General features: G+C 40.5%; 1 protein-coding gene and 1 long non-coding RNA gene across 6 annotated transcripts; one reads left to right on the top strand and one right to left on the bottom strand.

The window, feature by feature from the left end:
* Positions 1 to 387: 387 nt before the first annotated feature.
* Positions 388 to 7,373, bottom strand: LOC113244857 (uncharacterized). 2 transcript variants are annotated; one of them, XR_006408211.3, is made up of 3 exons: positions 7,177 to 7,373; positions 5,621 to 5,977; positions 388 to 2,464 (listed from the first exon to the last, which is right to left on the bottom strand). It is a non-coding gene; the product is annotated as an uncharacterized LOC113244857 (long non-coding RNA). The 2 variants fall into 2 exon arrangements; XR_008960213.1 differs by lacking the exons at positions 5,621 to 5,977; positions 7,177 to 7,373 and adding an exon at positions 5,451 to 5,612.
* Positions 7,299 to 24,001, top strand: ZNF793 (zinc finger protein 793). 4 transcript variants are annotated; one of them, XM_044378872.3, is made up of 6 exons: positions 7,299 to 7,402; positions 9,848 to 9,960; positions 14,614 to 14,674; positions 18,201 to 18,327; positions 18,855 to 18,950; positions 20,671 to 24,001. In XM_044378872.3, exons 3-6 carry the CDS (start codon positions 14,660 to 14,662, stop codon positions 21,621 to 21,623), a joined length of 1,191 nt encoding a protein of 396 aa, XP_044234807.2. In that variant the 5' UTR covers positions 7,299 to 7,402; positions 9,848 to 9,960; positions 14,614 to 14,659; the 3' UTR covers positions 21,624 to 24,001. The 4 variants fall into 4 exon arrangements, with proteins under 4 accessions (XP_044234807.2, XP_026340249.2, XP_057170722.1 ...); XM_026484464.4 differs by having other exon boundaries at positions 18,198 to 18,327; XM_057314739.1 differs by lacking the exon at positions 14,614 to 14,674.
* Positions 24,002 to 24,791: the final 790 nt, after the last annotated feature.

The following is a 24,791-nucleotide window of genomic DNA, read 5'->3' as shown; positions in this document are numbered from 1 at the left end:
GAATTCCTCCTTCCAGTTCCCATGGGGCTGAAGGCTGTGCCCCAGGAGGGCATCTAGCCTGTCTGCAGGGGTCTCACCCACATCCTGGGAAGGTTCCAACTTGGCAGGACCAGAATACCCCTAGAATAAATCCTCTCTGCTTCTGCTGATAAGAGGGCACTGTCTAGGGCTTTCTCCAAAAGACTAGAAGACTAGAGTGGGGGAAGGAAATGATTTCAAGACGTAGCTAGAATTGAGAACCACTGGACTTGGGAGATGGGCAGAGCACAGGGGCCCAGTTGTAAATGAGGAAGATATTTAGACTTACACATTATGTCTAACCATGATCTTTAGTTGTGGTCCATGGTACATGGATCGACCATAAGCTAAAGACAAGAATTTACGGTGTTTTTCTTTTTACCTTTTAATATAGAAAAAATGCAAACATTCACAAAAATAGAGGCAAAAGATTAATTAATCACCATGTATTCATTATCCAGATTTAAGTTATCAACGTTTTGCCAAGTTTGCCTTAAGAAAAGTTATAAAAAACTAGGAAAAAAGGAAACATTACTGTATTATCCTGTGTGACTCTTCAAAGTCATACTAGAGCATGGTCTAAATGTCCATGCAAGGTCTAATAAGCCATTCTCGAGAAGAGTTTTTTTTTTTTTAAAGATTTTATTTATTTATTCGAAAGAGACAGCCAGCGAGAGAGGGAACACAAGCAGGAGGAGTGGGAGAGGAAGAAGCAGGCTCACAGCGGAGGAGCCTGATGTGGGGCTCGATCCCACAACGCCGGGACCACGCCCTGAGCTGAAGGCAGACGCCTAACTGCTGTGCCACCCAGGCGCCCCTCGAGAAGAGTTTTCTAAACTCAGCACCATTCACATTTTGGGCCAGATAATTCTTTGTTGTGGAAGGTTGTCCTCAGTATTACAGAATGGTTGGAAGCATCCCTGGCTTCTACCCACCATGTGCCAGTAGCATTCTGCCCATTCTCCCCCACCCCCCACCCCCGAGGATCATGATAACTAAAACTGTCTCCAGACATTGCCAAATGTCCCCTGGGGATTAGAACTGCACCAATTTGAGATTCCTCTACTCTACTGGAATGCACATTTGATTGGCTTTTTATTACTAATTAGGATCCGGACTGTATAGATAGATACTAACTTGCAGGCAACTGATGTATTTCATGTATTTGTCTATTACAGATGCAACTTGATTCTCTGCAGAAAAGATAACCTTAAAGGTTTGGTGTGTTGCTCTGTAGGACATTAAATAGTTTCGTATCTAATTTTGCAATCTTATTCCAAGATTCTTTTTTCCACTGAGTTGGCTCTAGCAGAGCCATCATGCAGGACAAGAGGAAAATGCTAATGATCTTCTCTGATTTGAAAGAACAATCTCACAAGTTTAAGAACTTCTTTAAGAAATCCAAAGACATCAGGGGCGCCTGGATGGCTCAGTTGGTTGAGCATCTAACTCTTAATTTAGGCTCAGGTCGTGATCTCAGGGTTGTGATATTGAGCCCCGAGTTGGGCTCTGGGATCAGTGTGAAGCCTGCTTGGGATTCTCTCTCTTTCCCTCTCCCTCTGTGCCTTCCCCTATCCCCCCCCCTTTCTCTCTAAAGTAAATAAATCATTAAAAATTAAAAAAGAAATCCAAATACATCAATTACAGCATTTTTTTTTACCACAACATGTTATCTATTGCTGCATAACAAATTACTCCCAAACTCAACAGCTTAAAACAAACATTTAGCATCTCACACAATTTCTGTAAGTCAAGGATCTGGGAACTGTTGGCTGGAGTTCTGAGTCTCTCATGCAGTCACAGTTAATCTACTGGCAAGGGCTGCAGTCATCTCAAGGTTGGACCAGGGAGGCAGGATCTGCTTCTAAGATGACCCACTTGGATAGGGGAAGGCATCAATTCCTCCCTGGCTGTTGGGAGATCTCAGTTCCTTGCTACATGGGCCTCTACACAGGCTCTCTCAGTGTCCTCATGACATGGCAACTAACTTCTCCAAGAGCAAATTATTTGAGAGAGAGCAAGCATGCGCACCTCAAAGACAGAAGCTGAGTATCATTTACAACTTAATCTTAGCAGTGATGTACCACCCCTTCTGTATTTTATTAGCCTCACAGACCAGCCCTGGTCCAGTGTGTAAGGGACTACACAAGGGTGTTAATACCAGGAGGTAGGAATTGTTGGTAGCCATTTTGGAGGTCAGCTGTTACATCAGTTAGTATGATGACCAACTGGAATTATGGCTTTTTAAAAAGCTATCTTCATAAGACAAGGTAACCATTCCTAGAGATGTTCCAATGCCTATGATGTCCGAGTACTGCTTTAGGTGGTATGAAATGAATGCCATCAGTACGATGCAGGCAGGCTGGGTCTAAGGATCCAGAGGACGGTCCCCCAGGACCAGCTAAGAGGATTCTTGGCTTCATGCAGGACAGTAATCAAATGAGAGCTGGAGAAAATGAAAACAGAGTTTACTGAATAGTGTGAGTGACAAACAGAGAACAGCAGACGGAGTGTCTGGGAGACTCGGAAAGGAAAGGAGAATGAGTCTCATCATCGCTTGGGGTTAAGGGTTTATATTGGAAAGGGGTTAGGGTTCCTGTTCCTTCAGGAATCCAGGGTAGGGTCCAATCAAAGGCAAGTGTCAGATGAATACTAGGTGTTATTCAGTAAATCACCAGAGATAGGGGGTGTTGATGCCAGCATCAGCTGAGGTTTGTTTGATGCTATTTCCTGGAACATGTTTGAGATCTGGCTCTCCTTGGATGTTATCAGGTGTTTTGGCCTTGGACAAAACGCAGAGAATGTTTAACTTTCTTGCTTCCCCCTTGAAGTGGGAACATGGCTTCTTTGGCTTATTCAGAGGCAAAGTATAGAACACGAGTGAATGGTGCCTAACAGAAACTCTGCCTACAGTTCCTACAGACTCTGCCTGAGATCTTGCCCATGAGGCAGGCTAGAAGTACTTTAAGGTCTTTGCTATAGCAAAGATTCCCCAACAATGAGGAATGAGGAACGATGTACAAATATCTCAGTTTCAGCGGCCCTTGAATGGGACCATTTGTATTTACACTATCTTCCAGAATTCCCCACAGGACTGAGCCCCCATTGCTCACAGGGATAATTTCCTCATTGACACACTCTGTATTGGGTTCCATTCCTTCCTTGTCACTTGCCTATCTTCCACCTGCCAAATAAATTGCCTGCACTCACATCCTTATCTCAGGTCAGTGATGTAGGAAACAAAGGCAAAAGAAAAATTACTAAATTTCCTCACTACGTACAGGCCATTCACAAGTCCTTGAAACAGGCAGAGTGACATTACTCTAGGAACTCAGCTACCTCGATGTTGATACTTTGCTAAGGGGAAAAGGCAATCTTAGCCCAACCCCCAGGACCCTATAAGTCTACTTTAACATATAAAAATTCCTTTGGAAACTTCCTTTATCTCTACCTCCCTGCAAGATATGTGTTGGCAATCATCCCCGAGCATATGACCTACTGATATACATCTGAAGGGTCTCATAACTCAGGTTTTATTAGACAGTAATAAATGACCCCTTCCCAACAATAGCCAGCCACTTCAATGTCCTGGAGGCCTCGCTTCCAAAATTCCTTAGAGACTTACGTTATCCCTAACACCCTTCCAACTTGAAAGTATATAATGGGCCACTCCTCATGACCCCAGGGCAGCTCTTTCTCCCCACGGGTCCTGTCCCTGTTCTTTAATAAAATCACCTTTTTGCACCAAAGATGTCTAAGAATTCTTTCTTGGCTGTTGGCTTCAAACTCTAACATCTTTCCTACACCAGTCACCATCTGGAGCAAGCCACTCTTAGAAAGAAAACCACAGGCCTAAAATGGTGTCACTTATCCAAGCTACCAAACCAGGGCTCATAATACCTAGCCTAACTGTAGTTTCAACCTCCCCTAGAAATGTAAGCCTTGGGGCACCTGGGTGGCTCAGTAGGTTAAGCATCTGCCTTCAGCTCAGGTCTTGGGATCAGGCCCTGAGTCAGGCTCCCATCTCCTCCTCCCTCTGCTGCTCCCCCTGCTTGTACTCTCTCTATCTCAAATAATTAAATAAATAAAAAAAAACTTAAAAAAGAAAGAAAGAGAGAAATATGAGTCTTAATCAGAAAGTCAGGAATTTTCTAATTAGCACCAATGAGGTAAACTGTTACTTGGAGCCTCTCCATTCCCCAAAGATGAGATACTGTCAGAGATTAGGTCATCAGGGACCACAATGAGAAATTAAAACAAACTATCTTGTTTCTTCCAGCATGCTTGTTGTTCAGCTTCAGGAGTCCTTGAGAACTGCCCTGTTCCTGGAAGCCCACCAAAGTTACTTAACCAAGCAGATGTCTGAGAGCAAAGAAAATCATAAATGTTCCTGGGATATTGCAGAGTTAAGCAAACCTCTGTTAAGTCATGCTTGAACGATTACAAAGGTTTTACTGGATTCCTGTGACCACTTCCTAATTGCAAGAATAAACCGACCAAAAGGTTGCCAGCTGGCAGTATGAATTGGTTCTGCAATTCGTGTTAAGAGACAGAACTTTGTGGACTATTTCTCCATCTCCTTACTAGCTGCAAGTAGCTACAAGTAGTAAAAACCATTTGCTGCAAGCAGTAAAAACCATTTGCTCAAACCAAAAGACTTGGGTTAATCTTTTGGAGGATGCACCCCAAGCCAGGAGCCCTTTTGCGTTCAGTAAAAAACTTGGTGACCCATATGGGTCAGTTGTCCACCTAATAAGACCCCCACTCTTCCACCTAAGGGAAGATGACCTTGCCTGTAACAATCTTTTTTCTTTCTTTCCTAAGGATTAATATTTATTTGTCAGAGAGCATGACAGAGATAAGCAGGGGGAGCAGCAGGCAGGGGGGGAAGCAGGTTCCCCGCTAAGCAAGGAGCCCTATGTGGGACTCGATCCTATGATATGAGCCAAAGGCAGACGCTCAACCGACTGAGCCACCCGGGCATCCCCGGAAGAATCTTTTCTTCTGCTAATAACTATCTTGCCACCCTCTTCCTATAAAAACCTTCCATTTTGTACAACTCCGAGGAACTCCTTTTGACTTGCTAGATGGGATGTTGCCTGATTCATGAATCGTTTAATAAAGCCAACTAGATATTCAAATTTACCCGGCTGAATTTTATTTTGTACCACTACTTAAGAAAAAGTCCCTGCACACCTGGCCCAGCATTAACACAGGACAGGGAATTATGTCTCTCTCAATTTTTTAAATTTCAATATTGAATCTCTCAAATCAGTAGCAATAACAGAGTGCTAAAACTCCTAATTATCGTTTATTAAAAACAGTTGAAAGCTTAAAAAAAAAAGTCCCTGCTTTCAACATTTTCTTTCAGTAAGAGCTAATAACTTCGTACTCGCTTTCTCCCATGGTTCCGCCCTCTCCGGAGTTCTCACCGCTTCCTCTGGGGGCTTCAAGCTCCACACGGGAAGAGCGTCTCTCCGCTGCTCTCCAACTCCTAGAGCTGTCCCAGAAAAAGTTTCACCTTGTTTTGGGGAGTTCCTCCTATGAGATGGCCCCGCCCGCTGCACGTAAGAAACTATATAAATGTACGTGGCCATCTTACCTCAGCGCCTGCGCTGCTGGAGACAAAGAAAGCTCAGCTTGCAGGTCAGGGCGCCTCCATATTGGTCGCAGGAGCTTTGAGCTGAAAAGCTAAAAGCTGCAGGGACGTCAGTGTTTATGGACCCAGGAGCACTTGCTTCTCGTAGTCCTAAAATAGCTTAACCTTCTGGTCTAACAAAGGGTCTAATCACCGCTGTACGGCCCAGATTTAAATATGGCGTCCCCCAACAAGATGTCAAGAGGGCGCAGCCATCATACCTCCCGTTAAAGTTCAGAAACCCAGAATCCTGTTCGTTGGAAGGTTGCCAGGTGGTGGCCGACAGCCTCACAGTCGCGACTGAGTCTGCGCACTGGCCAGCTGGGACGTGAAGAGATTATACCGCGGTGAGGTGCCGTGGTCCGGCGATCAATTTCGGGTTATGGGCGCGGATCCAGGAAAAATGGGAAAGGTCAGTGTGAGAAACTGTCAAAATTAAAGACCTCTGTAGGTTAGTGATCGGACAACTACGGTGGCCCGACTGGGTCAGTCATGGGTGCCCGTAAGGGTCAGAGATAAGGGTACTAAAGGGGTTAAGTGATTGGATGTGGGAGCCTCATTGGGGGTCTGTGGTGGTTGGTGGAGGTTTGTGGGAGTCAGTGTCAGTGTTTGTGAAGATGGATTGGGAGTATTTGGCAATCAATAAATGAGGGTTCTCGATTTCTTGATTGGCAGAGTGAGTGGTGATCAGTTTATAGTGGTCTTCAGGGGTGCTTCAAAAACACTAGTTTGAACAGCATTAGAGCTCAATGTTCGGAAGCCTGAGACGGTCAGGGGTTGGAAGTTCTAAGTTCTGTTTCAGTACCTGGAAGTGATGATTGTGGTAACTTTGAGGTTAAGTGATGGGACGGGTTAATGGGCACCAGTGTTTAGAGAAATGCTTTAGGCCATCACTGATTGAAAATTCATTTAGATCATGGATGGGAGGAGGAATCTGAAGTATTAGTGGTTGGGCTTTTGTAGATCAGGGAATGGAGAACACACGGATTCAATGGGGGTCAGTGATTGGGACTGTCAGTAATTGTGGGGGGAGGTGGGACTGTGGGGGTCAGCGATAGATGCTCAGTCATTGGCATATCATTGGAGATCAGTGTGGGTTCGTGATCAGGGATCTGTGTAATTCGCTGTTGGGCAATCAGAACGGATCAGCGAGCTTTGTAGTCACTGCCTAGTGGTCTTTGATGGTCATGTTTGGACATACAGGGATGTCAGTGACTACAAGAACCTTTGTTGTAGATTGGAGCACCCAAAATGTCTATGATTAGGAAGCTTAATGGGTGTTGAGAAGGATTGTGAAATTTAGAGGTTGGGGATGGGAGAGTTAAGGATTTGAGGCTGCAACCCTGCATAATGAGAGCACACTTTTCCCCTGTGACACTCTCCAGCTGATGAATAGTCAGGTCAGTTCAGTCTAGTCCCTATGCAAAAGCCCACATCAAAACTCTTTGAAACCTTCTTTCTGTTTTTATTGTTCCCCACATTAGTGAAAGTGTTTTGAAAGGACCAAGTGTTAAACTTACCTGAAGTACCATGTTACTAAAAATGTGGCTTCTATTGCTTTTGCCAAGGATTTAGTGCATATTTCTTTTAATGTTTCCTTTAAGGCCCTTTCTGGAAACAGTAATGACGTATCCATCTGTGACAACATCCCAAGAGTGAGTCTGGTTTCTGGAAATCTAATCTGACCTCATGGCAGCTAGGATGGATGTGACTTTGCCTGTGGTTAGAAAACAAAGTATTTACTGAGTAAGTATCTAAACTGATATTGTAAAAAATTTGGTCAAAGGAACAAACTTTGAGGGTGTTTGGGAAATACTTTTATCTAGGCTTAACTTAAAAATAGTATTCTCACCACATGCATACAAAAAAGTAATTACGTGAGTGATGGAATTGTTAACTAACCCTATTGTAGTAATTATTTTGAAATATATACGTATATCAAATCATTGTACACCTTACACAATATTATATTATATATTATATATACTATATATAAATATATATATTACAATATTGTACACCTTACACAATATTATATGTCACATACCTCAATAAGACTGGGGAAAAAATAAACTATATAAGGAAAAGAAACTGGATTTGGAAGTTACTGTGTTCTAAGAATCTTTTTGCCTTGTTCTGTATTTTTTAGGCATGACACATTTGACCTTGAATCTGTTCTTTGTAATACCCTGGTAGAATAATTCAATAAAGATAAAACCATAAAAACAAAACTGAAAGCTACTTTTAGAAACTGCTCTTCACTGAAATTAAAGTCAAATAACTGGTAATTAAGATGGGCTGAGACAAAATGGAAATAAGATTTTGACCATTAGCTTAATGAAAGGGTGAAATGCCAAAACAGTATTTTGTTTCAGAGTCTTATATTTGATCCTTATGTAGTCCTCAGACAAAGCACAATAACTATAACATCTTCTGAAACAAAGGAAGCTAACAGGTAAATATCTTTCAGAAGCCATACACATCAAGCTTTAGTTTTTTAGAGCAGATAGTCTCTTTTCAGTTGCATAGAAGCAAAGACAGATAATTGCTTTGGCGCAGAAGTCATGAGCTTGGATAAGGAGTTAGGAGTTAAGGGCATTTTCTTTTTCTCATGGCTATTTTCCTTCATCACCCATGGTGTGTTCAATACCAGGTTTGGAAACAAATAATTTTTCTCTTTAAAATCTTTAACATAAACCTTTTACTGATACATATGGAGATACACATAAATATGCAGCTCAATGAATTGTCACAAAAGGAACCCCTTTGGGTAATGTACTCAGATCAGAAAACAGAACACTGTAGCATCCTGAAAGCCTCCATGATATGCCTTCCCTGTAGCTACCCTGCTGGGAGGAACCATTCTCCCAGCTTCTAACATCACTGATTAATTTTGCCTGTTTTTGAACTCTAATGAGTTGGAACATTCATATGGGGGGGGGGGTAAGAAGAGGGAGGCAGTATGTGGCTGTGTGTGAAAGTTTTTTAAGTTTTAATCCAGATTATTTCATTTTATTTGTATAACAAACATTTTTCCAGATCATTAATACTCTTTTTTAAAAACTGAGGTATAACATACATAGTCAAGTATGCTTATCTTAAGGGTATAGCTCAGTGCATTTCTACATTGCGGAAAATCACGTAAACACAACCAAGATCAAGATATACACCATCTCTACCGCCTTGAAGCCTTCTTTATGAATCAGTACCCACTGCCACCTCTGGGTCTAATATAATGGACTAATTTTGTCCATTTTTGAACTTGAATTAAATGGAATCATAGAAATAATCTGAGGGCAAAACATTCATACCATGGGGAAGTTTTGTCTGAGACTCCAAAACCAAACACCAGAACAAAATCCTGACCTGTAGCCCTCGCTTGGCCATTTGAGATTGCCTGTTTTCTGCTAGTCCCTTTAGAAGCCAAAAACATGCAGAGTGAAATGGACCCTGTGGGTTTGGAGTGGACTTGGAATAAGGGTCCTGTTAAGGAAGTTAACAAGTTGAGGATGGCTCTTCTCTGTAGATATTTGGAGGGGAATCTCAGAGCCCCCTGGTCAAAATTTCTAATTAGTTTTTTAGACAGAGACTGACTCTTGGCTGCAGAGACCTGAATTAGGCAGCATGAAAGAGCCTTTATAGGGGCTACCTGCCCTGGGGCTAAGACACAATGGCTCAGCAAATGTAGTATATTCTGAAAGGAGTCTTTCTCAGGGAACCTAGAACATCTGGTAGATTTACTCCGGGGCAGAGAAGCCTCTGTCCCTCACATCCAACCTGACCTATCTGGGAAAGCAGGTGTTAGTTCATAATTTAGCCCCTTTCAACCTTACCTGAATATGTACTGAATGAGGTAACTTATAGAAAGCCTCTACAAATAGGCTTTTTAAAATTATTTTTATCATTTATCTTTCCTGTTTTCACAGATAAGGAAACAGCCCCTGGGAGGTAAATTGTTTGGCCTAGATTCCTCTCAGTTGGTTAGAGGAATTGCTTGGTTCAGACTTCTCTCTGAGTGATTCTAAGGCTCACAGTCCTTCCAGAAGATTCCCCTGCCCCAAACCCAAAGCAAGCCATCACTCAGTTCTGTCTCCTACACAGTCCTCTGCAGGCTTCTTCCTCTTAGGCCTCAGAGAGTATTTGGGGAGGGACTGTTGGATGACTCTTACCATGAGGTCTGTTTGTCTTCAGGTTACCTGAGTGCCCGGTACTATACCTGTGGGTCCCACCACCAAGCTGACAGCAGGGCTTCATAGGACCTTGGTCAAGTCTACAGAAGGCCCTGCCTGGGGCTACAGCTGAGGGTGAGTTACTGTTGAGAGATGGAGCTGCGAGGGACTAGCAGGCCAGGTTGACGACCCTCTGGATTTGGAGAGGGGAACTTGGGACAAGAATCTCTTCTGAAGGAGGAACCTAGGTTCCAAGACCTCTTGCCAGAGCAAAGACTCCTAAGTAACAGGAAATAGCATTATCCCTGAGCCAGGGACTGAGAAAGACTCACCTTGGTGTCGCTCCTTCCAGGGACCTTCCATGGTGGGGGAAGGGTTGGTCCCAAGATTCAGAGAGATAGAAGTGAAGGGGGAAGCAGGGAAGGCCAAGTGAGATAGGCATGTTTTTTCAAGGGAAGGAGACATTGGTTCAACACAGTACATTCTGCCATTTTGTAGCATGCGATGTAGCCAGCCCACTCCCTTACTCTTACTAGCACTTCTGGGCTCGAAGTTGCTGCCTTGTCATTTTTGCCACCTCACCTGGCCTCTGGGAGTATGGGGAGTTCACTTCATCCTGACTAAGGGGCAGAAAAGTCCCTGGATTCTCAGTGATGGTGGCAGCAGACCTACTATAGCTCTAGATTTTTTTTAAATTAAACTTTATTTGGAAAATTTGCAGGGATATTACTGTCAGCTTTTATATATCCTTCATCTACATTCACCCAGATAAACGCTTACACTCTCATGCTGTGTCTGTATATGTATATATATGTTATATTATAAACATATATTATTTTTACCCTTCTCAAGTATTTGAGAATAAGTTACAGATGTGATGCTCCTTTACCCCGAAATACTTAGGTGTGCATTTCCCAAGAATGAGAGCATTTTCCTATATAACCATAGTGCAATTTTCAAAATCAGGCAGTTAACACAGTGATTTAATACCATTATCTAATCCACAGTCCATATTCAGATGTGAACCAATAATGTCATTTCATAGCAACATTTTTTCATTCCAGAATCCAGTTCAGGATCACAGACTACCTTTAGTTGACATATCCGTTTAGTCTCCTTTAATGGGAATTAGTTCCTCAGTCTTTTTGTCTCTCATGAAGTCAACATTTTTGAAGAGTACAGGCCAGTTATTTTGTATTACTGTCACTCACATGATTTTGTTTGGTGGTTCTTCATGATTACATTCAAGTATGCATTTTGGGCAGAATATCACAGGAGGGATGTTATGCCCGTCACAGTGCATCATATCAGGGGGCACATGACTTGGGTCCCATCACTTGTGATGTTAACTAATCACTTGGTTAAAGTGATGTCTGCCAGGTTTCTCTAGGGCAGAGTTAAAATTTTTCATTTTATAACTAATAAATATTGGGGGGGGCGGATGTTTAGATACTATATAAATATCCTGTTTTTCTTTTTTTTTTTTAAAGATTTTATTTATTTATTTGACAGAGAGACAGCGAGAGAGGGAACACAAAGAGGGGGAGTGGGAGAGGAAGAAGCAGGCTCCCAGCGGATGAGCCCGATATGGCACTCGATCCCAGGCCCCTGGGATCACACCCTGAGCTGAAGGCAGACGCTTAATGACTGAGCCACCCAGGTTCCCCAATATCCTGTTTTTCATCCAGCTCTTACCAGTGGTTTCTCATCCGCTGATGCTGCCATCTCATTTAAAGGTGAAGGAAAGGAGTGACTTTGCCAGGTCACAGAGCCAGGGCCAGAACACAGGCCTCTGGACACACATTCGCTAGCATGTTTGCCACAACAGCACTCAGCTGGCACCTTGCAGCCATGGAGAGATCAGGCCAAAGCAAGCAGCTAAGTCCAGAAGCATGAGGGAGGGAGCGTACTCTTTTAGAGAATCGAATAGTTATCCAAAGCTGGATTAACTGCCCCAGCCTGCTGGGTCCCAGGCCTTTCCTGCCAGCTCAGTCCCTGGTGGACAGTTCAGTTCTTTCAGAGAGCCCCCTCCCCCTTTTAAAGCCCTCCCGTGGGTTCCCTCATGAGGAAAAAAGGCAGTGGAACAGGGATATGTAAATAATGAAGCGTGTGTGTGTGTTTCAGTTATAGATTAGAGTAAGAAACATTCTGCCACCCAAATCAAAGCACTAATAACATTTTATTGTTATTGTTATTGTTCTAAAGCTTTTCTACACATATATATTTTAAATAATGGGATTGCAGCAATTTTTTTAACTTGAGGTGTAACGTGCATAGAGAACAGCATGTAGCTTAATGAATAGTTCTATATGTGCATACTCATGTACCCACCACCCAGATCATAATAGAGAACATTTCCATCACCCCAAAGCCTTTTCCCACTCCCCCCAAGCAATGCCTAGTCATAGCTATCACATAGGTTAGGGTTGTCTGTTTCTGACCTTCATATAAATGAAATTCAAACAGTAGATCATACTTTTTCTTAACTACTTTTTTGACTTACTGGTATAACTTCATTACTATATTATTTAAGCAAAGAAGTATCTGTATTTTGCTTAACATTCAAGGAAATCACTTTTTTTTATTTCTTCTATAGAAGAGACAGGAATCTAAGTAATCTTAATACCATTAAGACAAATTCATTGTTAAATCTCGTGAGCAGGATGTTCCTGGAAATGTTCCATATCCTGATTGTGTAGGAGTTATGTGGGGGAATGAATACATTTGTGAAAACTCATCGAATTATACAATTAAACTGGATTCATTCGTTATATGTAAATTATACCTCAGTAAAGAAAAAAAATCTTTTAAAAGGCATAATAAGCTCACTGCTCAGTCCTGATAGCTAAATGTCTGTTTTACACTAACTGTGCTGTATGAGTCATGCTTTCTGACCTGTACAATATTTCAAAGCATTTTCATACAATTAAGAGATAGTGGATATTTACTATCCACTGAGAAAAGTAAATCATTAACTCATTTAGCACTATAGTGTTATGAATGTTTCCATATGTGTACCCTCACATACCCACCATCCAAATCATGACGGGGAATATTTCCAGCACTTTTTTTTTCTTAATCTTTCCAGCACTTTAGAATCATTTCCTTTTTCAAAAGATGATTTATCAATAGATTAGTGAGAAAAAAAACTTCCGTAAAACAAAGCTAGAAGAATGTATTCATTTTGAAAGATTTTTTTCCCCTTGAATCTGGTGTCTTCTGCTAATCACTAAACTGACTGGAAGCTTTTAGAAGATATGGCCAGTTTTCCAAAATGGTTGAACCAAATTACAGTCCCATCAGCCATGCGTGACAGCTCTTGTCACTCCTGAATGTGGATTTTTAATTCCAGGCCATAGATTATTGGCACAGTATTTTTAGACCTCTTTATAAAGTTTCTTACTTCTGGGAGTGAAAAACCTAAACATTCTGTATTCATTTTTTGTACCAATTTAGTTCCACATTTCCTAATGTGTGGATGTTTTGGAAACTGGGAGCCTCCATGTTCTAGTAGTCCTATTTAATTACAGTACCAATTATTTTAAGAGAAAAATGTTACTATGGTGATTTTTGAATTTCACTGCAAATTCATAGTTTTTATAGGCTAAAAGTTCGTGAACATATGCATTCATTTGGAATTACTGGACCATGAAATGTTCATGTTTAGCTTTGGTAGATATGGCCAGTTTGCTCCTCCTCCTCCTCCTCACATGGTTAGAGCCCTAGAGACTGGCTCCTCTGTCCCCTTACCAGGACCCATCACTGAAGAAGTGTCTTTGCTTTCTGGACTCAGGATTACAGGGGTACTTCCTGTGTTGTTTGCCCCAGATGTGGACTCAGCCATTTTCCAAGGAGCTCTAGTTCCTTTTTTAGTGAAATTAGTGGAAGAGATTAGAATCTGGGCCCTAGCAGGTTTTTGCAGTTACAGTGACACAGCCAGAGAAGATAAAAGTTTTAAAATCATGAGTTATCCCATTGATGATTTTACCATTAAACATTCAAGTACGTCATAAAATATTTACACTTGTAAACTATGATTTACCTTTTCTCTGTTATAATTTAAGCCACATAGTTATCTCTTTAATTAAACATCTTAATTAAAAATAACAGTTGCTTGTTCTCATCTGTTGAAAATTATTTTTTAACAACAACACTTAATAATATGCTGAATGAATAACAAGGTTTAGCCTTTCAGTAATCATTCATACCATTAGTGTATGTTAAGTATGTAAGTACTTACACCATTAGTGTAAGTAACCATTAGTTTTGCTAATGTTATATAGTTATTTTATTTTGCTTTGAGTTCTTTGTAATAAGTTACAAAAGCCTTTTTTAGTAGATACTTTTTTAAATGATAATATAGAAAAAGCATCCCAAATAAAGGATTTCATAAACACCGGGAGATGAACAAGTACATCTTTCAAAGTAGATGAAGGCAAAACCCAAGCCTTTTTTTTTTTGCCTTTAAGAGAAAATGTATTGTTCTTCAGGGATGATCCCACTCAGAGCATGAATGTGGCTCAATCTCCCATGGGGCCAGTTATTTAAGTTTTGAAGATTTTGTTTTTTAAAAAATTTTTTCTTCTTACTTGGTAGCAGCTTTTACTTCCTAGGAGGTCTGTTTTATTCATTCACATTCTGAATTGAATGGCACCATATTTTTTCTTCTACCACGGTGATTTAAAGCATGGGTTATTGTACAAGATTTACATAGGGACTTTGCAAGTTCCGAGACGGGCCTGGTCCCTCACAGCTCTGTTCTCTCTTTCTCCATCCTCCTCCCCCCAGTCTCTATCTTCACAGGACTCAAATCTTTTTCCAAGAACAGCAGAAAATGATTGAGTACCAGGTAAGTGTGACATAAAGTAGCCGTTTCCCTTCTTGGGAAACTGTTCTAGAAAAAATATGTGCGTTTCAAGCATATATACTTTATCACAGGCTGGGTTCTCAGAAAACAAACTTGGAGATGGGAGATTAGCACAGACAAGGTTTACTAGGGAGACTCTTGGAGCACCTATAAGGAGTGGAGGAAGGAGGATTAGGCAGAGAGAGTTAAACAGAGGCACCAGCTGACCTTCCAAGATGTTTTGGAGTTGGGATGGCCCTTGCTGTTGTCCTGAATGGAGGGAAGCGGGGGGCCTTTATAGTCTGAAATCAACCAGTCACTGGTTGTAGGCTGCCCATGGAGGGGACATAAGTTTGGGTTGGTAGCTCCCTTTGACCAGGGGCACCTTGCAAAAGGTCTCAAGCCTGCAGTAGCCAGTCTTCTCCTAGCAGCTGGGAGAAATACCTCGGTCCTTCAGGGGGATTTGGGTGGAACACCACAGCTTCTGTCTACACGTAGATACAATTGTACATACTACTCTACCCCCTTTTTTCCCCAATTAAAATATCCTAGAGATTGTACATATTAGTACTTGGGATCACACTATTTTTTTAGCAAGGTACATAATGCTCCATCATACATGTGGAATATGACTGATATAACTAGTCCCCCATTTTATGACATCCAGGTAATTTCCAAATTTGATATTACAAGGAGTGATGCAAGGAACATTCTTTGTTGGAATACAGATGTACAAAACAGTCAAACAAGGGTCATTAACTGTAGTCTTCCTGGTGGCCTAGCAAAAAGGCAAACACAGACAGCCCATGATTTGCATTGGCCATAGGATAGAAACTTGCTGTTATTTCTAAGAGAAAACTAGCTTTTCAAGTCACTTTCTAAAGATATTTCCCTGAGGGGGACTTCTTATGGCTAAGGTAGAGCAACACTACTCCATGTGGTCCCAGGACATGAGCTTCTCCTGGGAGCTTATTAGACATACAGAATGGCAGGCCCCACCCCAAACCTGCTCGAATCAGGTTATTTGAGGGTGGAGCCTGGGAATTTGTGTTTAACAAGGTCTCGGTGATCCTTATGCTCTTGTAAGTGTGAGAAGCACTGACATAGAGGACAAAATTCTTACTGATAACTAACAAATGCAAAAGCATGTTTTCTACAGTGGTTCAGTTCTTCCCTTGGAGTTGAGTATTGCCCCACAGAACTGGATTTCAAGGTGATCATGACTTAGCTTCTCAATGATGCGATAGTGTTTTCTATCTGTGTCAGAGTTGCTATCTGTGTCAGAATTGCAGGAAGTTTTAACTCCTCTGTGCTTTGCAGCCACATATGTAATGGAATAAAATGCTAAAGTACAGTTCGAGGAAAGTGAAAATACAAATATTATTTATTTTCAAAGGGAGCAAGCAGGAAGTTTCCTCCATGTTTATGGAAGTCCTGATTTTGGTCCAGGGTATCTGTGTCCTTGATCTAGACTGAGGAACAGATGAGCTGTCCATTGTTTAAATTACTGTCATTCCCTTAACTGTCTTTATTAGTTTGGCAGCAAACAGTGAACATCTTATTCCCCACCAAGATCTTATGATGGGTAGGTTCCTGAGTTCCAACATTTACACATCCTTGGAGGCCTCCCTCTAGCAGGGACATCTCTTTCTGGAGACCAATCCTCTCCCCTTTCCCCTATGTTTTCCCTTGTCCCTACAATCATTGTCAGTGCCTCCAACCCTAGAAACCATCACCACTTCCAAACCGACAAAGTCCTTTCCTTTCTCCTTTGGCCTCCTTCATCTCCTCTAATGACATCCTGCTCTTGATGTTTCCATATCCTGTTTCTTACTCTTTCTTGAGTCAAGCATCCTCTCTCCCCACTTTACTAAAGCGTTTCTGGCCAAGGGCCCAGGTGACTTTGCTGAGGCTGAAATCAGAAGATGCTTTTTGATTGTTCTGCTAAATTAGACTGTACCTTTTGCCCCCTTCTTCTGTGCAGAAGGCAACAGCATATACAGGGTAAGAGCACAGACTTGGAACCTGACTGCTGAGTTTGAATCCCAGACCTTGCCATCTGCCCAGCCATCTCTGCCTTTTGGAATGTTCAGTGATATCTTAATTTATATCATAATTTACTATCACTGAATATAAGTATTATTATTGGTATGGTTGGATTTGTATCTATCTTTTTAGTATTTGGTTTTCTGTTTGTCCCATGTGCTTTTTTTCTCCTCTATTTCTTCTCTTCTCTTCTATGTGTGTTTATGTGGATTAAATGAATATTTTTTGGAATTCATTTACTTCATATAATTCAATATACCTCTTTGGACTATAATTTTAGTAGTTACTCTAGGGATACAATATACATCCTTAACTTTTCAGTCTGCTTAGAGTTACCGCTGTACCACTTGACATGGAATGCAAGAAACTCACCACTTACCAAATAGAATGTGCTTTTTACACACACCTCTCCCTTGATAGATTTTCCATTGTCTTAAAGTCCATCATCTCATCACTCATCACATCACTCCATCATCTCATCACATAATCCTCCTGTTACTGATAGCCTTGCAGCCCTTAAAGTCACTGTTCTGCCCCCATACCTCTGTTCATTGCTGCTCCCTCTGCAAGGATTGCAGTTTCTCCATCTTTCTGTAGAGAAGACTCAGCTCCACATGTCCCCTAGCTCTGAAGCCTTGCTAGACCTTGAAACATTTAATGGACCATTCACACTTTTCCACATACTGTAACCTAGATGTCCTGCCACCATAGCTTGTATACTTTCATCTGGATGGCTTTACATATTGCTTTCTGCCAGGCTGTGAGCTCCTTGAGGTCAGGAACCATCCATGACTGTGTCTCCAGCAACAAGCACTGGGTTACACACAGCAGGTCTTCAGTCAATATATGTTGACTCACTCAGCCATCAGAAAGAACGACTACCCAACATTTGCAGCAACATGGACGGGACTGGAGGAGATTATGCTAAGTGAGATAAGTCAAGCAGAGAAAGACAATTTTCATATGGTTTCACTCATTTGTGGAACATAAGGAATAGCAGGGAAATCAGTAGGAGAAGGAAGGGAAGAATGAAGGGGGGGTAAACAGAAAGGGGAATGAACTGCAAGAGACTATGGACTCTGGGAAACAAACTGAGGGTTTCAGAGGGGAGGGGAGTGGGGGGATGGGCTAGCCTGCTGATGGGTATTAAGGAGGGCACATATTGCATGGAGCACTGGGTGTTATACGCAAACAATGAGTCATGGAACACTACATCAAAAACTAATGATGTACTGTATGGTGACTAACATAACATAATAAAAAAATTAAAAAAAATATATGTTGACTCAAAGTGTATATGACAGTGGGTCCTGATGTGATCGTTATTTTCCCTACCGTATATAGCCCGAAGTCAGGAATGTAAAAGGCATCCTACATAGATAAATGATCATGATAAGCTCTGACCTAGAAACATAAAAACTCCATACCATTCATCCCTGGCTGCATTTTCCCATATGACTCAATGTCATTTCATCCTCAGCAGAGACCTGTATCCTTCAAAGACGTGGTAGTGGGCTTCACTCAAGAGGAGTGGCACAGACTGAATCCTGCTCAGAGGGCATTGTACCGGGATGTGATGCTGGAAACCTACAGCAACCTTGTCTCAGTGGGTAAGAACAGCTCCGCCACACAATCTAGATTATGCCTGAATGACCGCCTTTCCTTTTTCAGTTGCTAAAAGTAACTGAGGTACCTAGAGCCTCTGAAGGACTAAATACTTCCTATGTGCCAGACACTATTTCAGCCACTTTTAAAATATTAACTTATTTAATTCTCCTAAGAGCCTTATGAGGTAGGTACTATTAGTACCACTATTTTACACATTTGGAAACAGAGGCGGATGGGTGAAGTAACTTGCCCAGTGTCACTCACCTAGTACATATAGAGCCAGAGTAGGATTTGAACCCCAGCAGTCTGGCTGCACAGTCTGCATTCCTAACTCTTACACTGTGCTGCCTCAGTGAGTTTGGCTTGAGGTTCAGTGGTCCTGGGTTACTAATTCCTTTTGGGTTCTGGACAAGCTGTGTGTACAGTCTTCTCCCAAGTACAATGTCTGTTGTGCAGCCTTTAATGCTGCCTGAGTGGCCCTGAAGACCAAGGAGCTCAGCCCAAGGCCTGGATCATTTCCCTGGAACAGGTTATGAAGGCACTAAACCATATGTGATCCTCAAGCTGGAGCAGGAAGAAGCACCATGGATTTGTGAGGCAGCATGCTCAGGCTGCCACTGTCAGGGTAAGTATAAATCCAGCAAAAGAGGTACTATGGGAGGCTGGCACCTTTGGGATTTTGTTCAGAGTCCAGCTCTCAAAAGCCTTAGAGCTTTGTAAGCAGCTGGAGACATTTCTCTGAGAGCTTTAGGCTTCTTGATAATCCTTCAACCTCCATGCACCCCACCTCCCTTATCCAGGTGTTCCTTCTCCTCCTCATCTCACCTCTCCCTGTGTTCTTGTTCCATTGCCCTTTCTCCAGAATCCTTGGTCTCTGTTAAGGTTTTCAGTACACCTTCTCTTCACATTCAGGCATTCTTACAAATAAGCTTCTGTTATTCTCCCGCTCCTGCTGTTCCCTATTTCCGGTTCTCACAGTTTCCAGGTAAAATGCCCCAGACCTGCCCGCCATACCCACACTCTCACTTCCCCTCCTTTCCTTAATCCCTTAAGTTATCCCTTAGTCCTTTAGTTTCCTTAAGTCCAAGAGGAAGAAGTATTAAATTTCAGGAAACCAAGGGCAGTAAAACACATGACTGAGCTTGGCCCATCTTAACCACTTTCATTTAACATTCAGAATAACTGTCCGTCTCCCATCAGCTCTGTAAAATATCCCAACAATACCCATGGTACCTCAAGTGTTAGTAACCTATTCTTAAGGATGCCTCTGAACTTCTACTTCTCCACAAGAGTCATGGGCTTAGCAAGAATAGTCACTGCTATCTGTTCCCACATCTATTTATGTCACTTACACTGGTGTTGGAATCACATAATTAAATATTACATGAACTCCAAAAACATTCAGATCATTTTTTATGCTTCTCCCCAAAATGATGTCTCTGAAATTATCACCATCCACCATTGATCCACCTTGGTTGTAGTAGTAGCAGCAACAGCACTAGAATTATCAGCCAACACTCAGTGTGTGCTCACTCTATGCCAGATTTATTTGCAGCCATTTACATATATCATTTCATTCAGTCCTTACAACACCTGTGAGATATCCAACCTTTATTACCCCACTTACAAATGAAACAATCACAAAAAAGTTAGGAAACTTATCTAAGAACATACAGCAAAGTAAGGGACTGAACAGAGATTTGAGCCCATGTGGTCAGATTTCAGAACCAGTACCCTTAACCATCATATTCTGGTGCCCTCTCGGATGTATTTTGCTTCATTAAACTATGCTTATCAACCTTTCTGAAACCAAAGTAACCTGGCTATCATCTGCCTTTCTTTTCCCTCTTTTAAGAGCCACACATTGAATAGCAAGGTGCTATATGACACCTCAGTAACAGGATTGACAAACTACAGCCTAGAGTTTGGCCACCTGATTTTATGAATAAAGTTTTATTGGAACACAGCCATGCCCTTACATTTACATACTGTCTATGTTCCCCAAATACAGTGGGAGAGTTGAGTAATTTTGACTGAGACCACATGGCCCACAAAGCCTAAAATTTACTCTCTGGCCCTTTAAGAACATATTTGCCAACCACTGCTCTACAATATCCCATCTTCTTCAAAATTATTTCTTTGTATACTCTATGACATATTCCATTTCATTTGTGCCAGTGTTTTGAATCTTCTCTACTCATACAACACCCTTCCCTGCATTTAGTTATGGTTCATGCTTTCTGTTCATATACTGTGCATTGTTTAAATTCTTAGGGTATTTCTCAAGTAATTTTATTCTAGATCATAATAATAGAATAAAGAAAGATTTGCTGTATTTTCTCCAGAAAACATTTCTCAAGTTAATGTCCAGAGGAAAAGACAAGACATGATTTTGAAACAAGGTGCATTCATCAGGAAGAAAACATTGCCCAAGGAAAGAAGCCATGAAAACAATAAGTTTAGGAAAATATCATCTCTGAGCACTAATCTTTTTTCTTCAATTCAAAACCCTAGTAACTGGGACCCCTGTGGAAAGAGTGTGAACCATAATTTAGATTTGATTGGTTTTAAGAGAAACTGTTCAAAAAAACAAGATGAGTGCTGTGGATGTGGGAAATTGTTACAGCATACAAACCATGATAGAAGACCTAATGGAGAAAAACTCTGGGAATGCAGTCATTGTGAGAAAGCTTTCAGCCACAACCCAGCACTTATGTATAAACCAGCAGTAACCAATTCTCTTGTATACAAACGTAAGAGGGTTCCACCTACAGAGAAACCCCATGTCTGTAGTGAGTGTGGGAAAGCCTTCTGCTACAAGTCTGAATTCATTCGGCATCAGAGAAGTCACACTGGAGAGAAACCATATGGATGCACCGACTGTGGGAAAGCCTTTTCACATAAGTCAACCCTCATTAAACATCAGCGAATTCACACTGGGGTAAGACCCTTTGAATGCTTTTTTTGTGGGAAAGCCTTCACTCAGAAGTCACACCGCAGAGAACATCAAAGAACACATACTGGAGAGAGACCCTTTGTGTGCAGTGAATGTGGGAAATCATTTGGTGAGAAGTCATATCTCAATGTACATCGAAAAATACACACAGGAGAAAGACCATATCGTTGCAGAGAATGTGGGAAATCCTTCAGCCAAAAGTCATGCCTCAATAAACATTGGAGAACTCATACAGGAGAAAAACCCTATGGATGCAGTGAATGTGGCAAAGCTTTTTATCAGAAGCCAAACCTCAGTAGACATCAGAAAATTCATGCCAGAAAGAATGCCTATAGGAATTAAAACCTGATAATTGTGAGAAAGCCTTAAGCAAGGTATCCTATTTCATTATATGTGGAGGCATTCATTTTTTTAGGAGAAATCTCATTGATTTAATGAATTTGGACAAAATGTTCTACCATAAGGGAAGTCATGTTCTAATTGTGATAGAAATTTTTATACAAAGATTATAGAAAATATTTCATAAAACATAAACATGGTCACTCCAGTTTATGAAGTTTACAAATATGTTAATGGAATAACAACAGCATACAAATATATGTGAAGAGAATTGGTATATTATGGCATATTCCACAGTGAGCCACATAATAAGCATTATTTATATTTTGGAAATGTAAATGTGAATTTAATGTAAATTGTGAATATCAAGCATATGTATCACATAGTATGTAGAATGCCACTCATCAACTTTTCTACTCTAAATATCACCACTGTCTTTTAGTGTCTTAACAATATAAAAAATGATAACATTTGTTAAAGTTGAAAAGGCAAAGCTAAGGAATAGTTTCACAACCTAATATTGGATGAACAAAATACTATAAACTCCATCATTCAGCACAGCCATTATTTGACAAAAAGTAGGGTGGCCCTGGTATATTGTATAACTCTTCTATTTTCTTAGTCTTACTTAACATGCCTTGCAGCAAATTAGTAGGAAAGACACTATTTATATGAGTCTTATAATTAAGAAATGTTTCATGCAGAGACCAAAGAAGGAGAATTTTTTTTTTTCTTTTTGCAAATTTAATTCAGCAACATCCACTTTTCTTCCCTATCAATTTCCCTATGAATGTCCTGGGCACTAAAACCCAGGTTGTTTCATCATTCCAGTCTTTGAAAAAAGTCTACTTCCCTGAGCTGCCATGTCATCCAAATAAAACAAATGGCCACATTGTTCAAGATTTGCCTCCCTATAAGAATGCCTGATCCGGAATGAGAAAGGAAGCAATCACATGAGCACTGGGTGTTGTGTTTAAGTGATGAATCACTAAATTCTACACGTGAAACTAACATTACACTGTATGTTAACTAACTGGAATTTAAATAAAAACTTGGGGAAAAAAGAAACATGATTTAAAAATGATAAAAGATACTTCTTACAGCTCTAGATCAACATGCTTTTAAAAGAGTAAGTAAATGTTTTTCTAGCAAAATTTAAGTTAGAAAAGTTGCAGTAAGGGGCGCCTGGGTGGCTCAGTTGTTAAGCATCTGCCTTCGGCTCAGGGCATGATCCCAGAGTCCTGGGATCGAGCCCCGCATCGGGCTCCCTGCTCTGCTGGGAGCCTGCTTCTTCCTCTCCCACTTCCCCTGCTTGTGTTCCCTCTCTTGCTGTCTGTCTCTCTCTCTGTCAAATAAATAAATAAAATCTTAAGAAAAGAAAAGTTGCAAGAAGAAGTAGAAACTTGATAGAACAATTACCATTGAAGAGTTTGGAAAAGTGATTAAAGATCTAGGATTTAAAAATGCTCCAGGCCCAGGTGATTTCATAATTAGTTTCATCTGACTTTTTTTGTGTAGGCTCCAGGTCAAGCATGCAGCCAACATGGGGCTTTAAAAATTCATGACCCTGAGATCAAGACCTGAGCTGAGATCAAGAGTCGGATGCTTAACTGACTGAGCCACCCAGGTGCCCCTCATCTAACTTTTAAAGAGTAATACTAGTGTTATTTGAAATATTTCAGCCCAGAGACTATGCTCCCCCATTTATTTTATGAAGTCAGAATAAGTTTTAACACCAAAACTAAATAAAAGTAGTGGAAAAAAGAAAACCCCAAACCAGTCTTACTCATGAATTTAGAAATAAAAACTATAATTAAAATAATAGCAAATAGAATTCAGCAGTATACCTAAAGAATGATGTATTATAATGACCAAGTAAGAATTATTCCAAGAATGCAGAGCCAATGCAGTAATAGGAAATACATCAGTTAACAGTTTGAAAGAGAAGATGCCATCAGTAGATGCTGGAAAGGTATTCAATCAAATTTTGAAAACATTTCCAATCTAATAAAATATCTTAAATTGCAATATATAGTAATCACTTAAGAGTATCTTTACCAAAACTCTATAGCATATACTATGTTAAAACCATTTTTTGAATATTAAGAATTTAATAGTATTAGTGATAAGGGTGTTCACTGCTGTCTATTTTTACTAAATATTGTCTTGGAGTTTCCAATGAAGGCAACAAAAAATAAAATTAAATAATTGGTATAAATAATAAAAAAGGTCAAACTTTTTGCTGATAATATGACTGTATCAATAAATGAGATTAGTAATTGTTTTGAGTTAAAAGATAATTTTCTGAGAAGACAGTATAGAAATATTAAAAGCTTTTTTCAGTAAACATCTAATAACTTATATGCAGTTCTTTTGGAATTACATTAAATGTCTGTGCCTTTTTTTTTTTTAATCTTGTGTGACATGATCTTAAAGTCCTTACGGAAGAACATTTGTTCTAACAATCTAAACAAAAAAAGTATGAAAAAGAAAATTTCATACCAGATGTCAGACTATAACATGAAGTCACTGAATTCAAATTAATAAAGTATGGGGAAAGGAACCAATAAATACATCAATGGAACAGAATAGAAAATCCTGAAATAGACCTTAGTGTATATGAACTTTCTCATATATGGAAAAGGTGGAATTTCAAATCATAGGGGAAAGGAATAGTTTATTTGAAAAGAATTCTCACTCCTGGAAACAAACTAAGGGTTTTAGAGGGGAGGAGAGTGAGGGGATGGGCTAGCCTGGTGATGGGTATTAAGGAGAGCACTGGGTGTTACATGCAAACAATGAATCATGGAACACTACATCAAAAACTAATGATGTACTGTATGGTGCCTAACATAATAAAAAAATAAAAATAATTGTTACAATTGGCTTTTAATGAAGAAAGTAAAGTTGGACTAGCCCCAACCATATAAAAAAAATCCAACTGGATTTAAGACTTAAAATTTTTAAATAATAAAGTTCTTGAAGGAAAATGAAAGGAGACTACATGTACAATCTAGGAGTTAGATTATCAACACAGGATAAAAGCTATTAAAAAATAAAAAATAGGGCACTGGGGAAGCTCTTTTAAGTCTCTAACTCTTGATCTCAGCTCAGGTCATGAGTTCAAGCCCCACACTGGGCTCCATGCTGGATATGAAGCCTACTTAAATA

This window comes from Ursus arctos, unplaced genomic scaffold (genome assembly GCF_023065955.2).
Source record: "Ursus arctos isolate Adak ecotype North America unplaced genomic scaffold, UrsArc2.0 scaffold_19, whole genome shotgun sequence".
NCBI classification, from domain to species: Eukaryota; Metazoa; Chordata; class Mammalia; order Carnivora; family Ursidae; genus Ursus; species Ursus arctos.
Note: the sequence above shows the minus strand (reverse complement) of the source record. Positions and strands in the feature narration are given on the sequence as shown.

Bases quoted from the DNA above. Each gene is read 5' to 3' on its own strand.
- ZNF793 (XM_026484464.4), top strand. The intron at 18,328-18,854 runs GTAAGAACAGCT...TCCCTGGAACAG, and splicing joins CAGCAACCTTGTCTCAGTGG to GTTATGAAGGCACTAAACCA. The intron at 18,951-20,670 runs GTAAGTATAAAT...TATTTTCTCCAG, and splicing joins CTCAGGCTGCCACTGTCAGG to AAAACATTTCTCAAGTTAAT.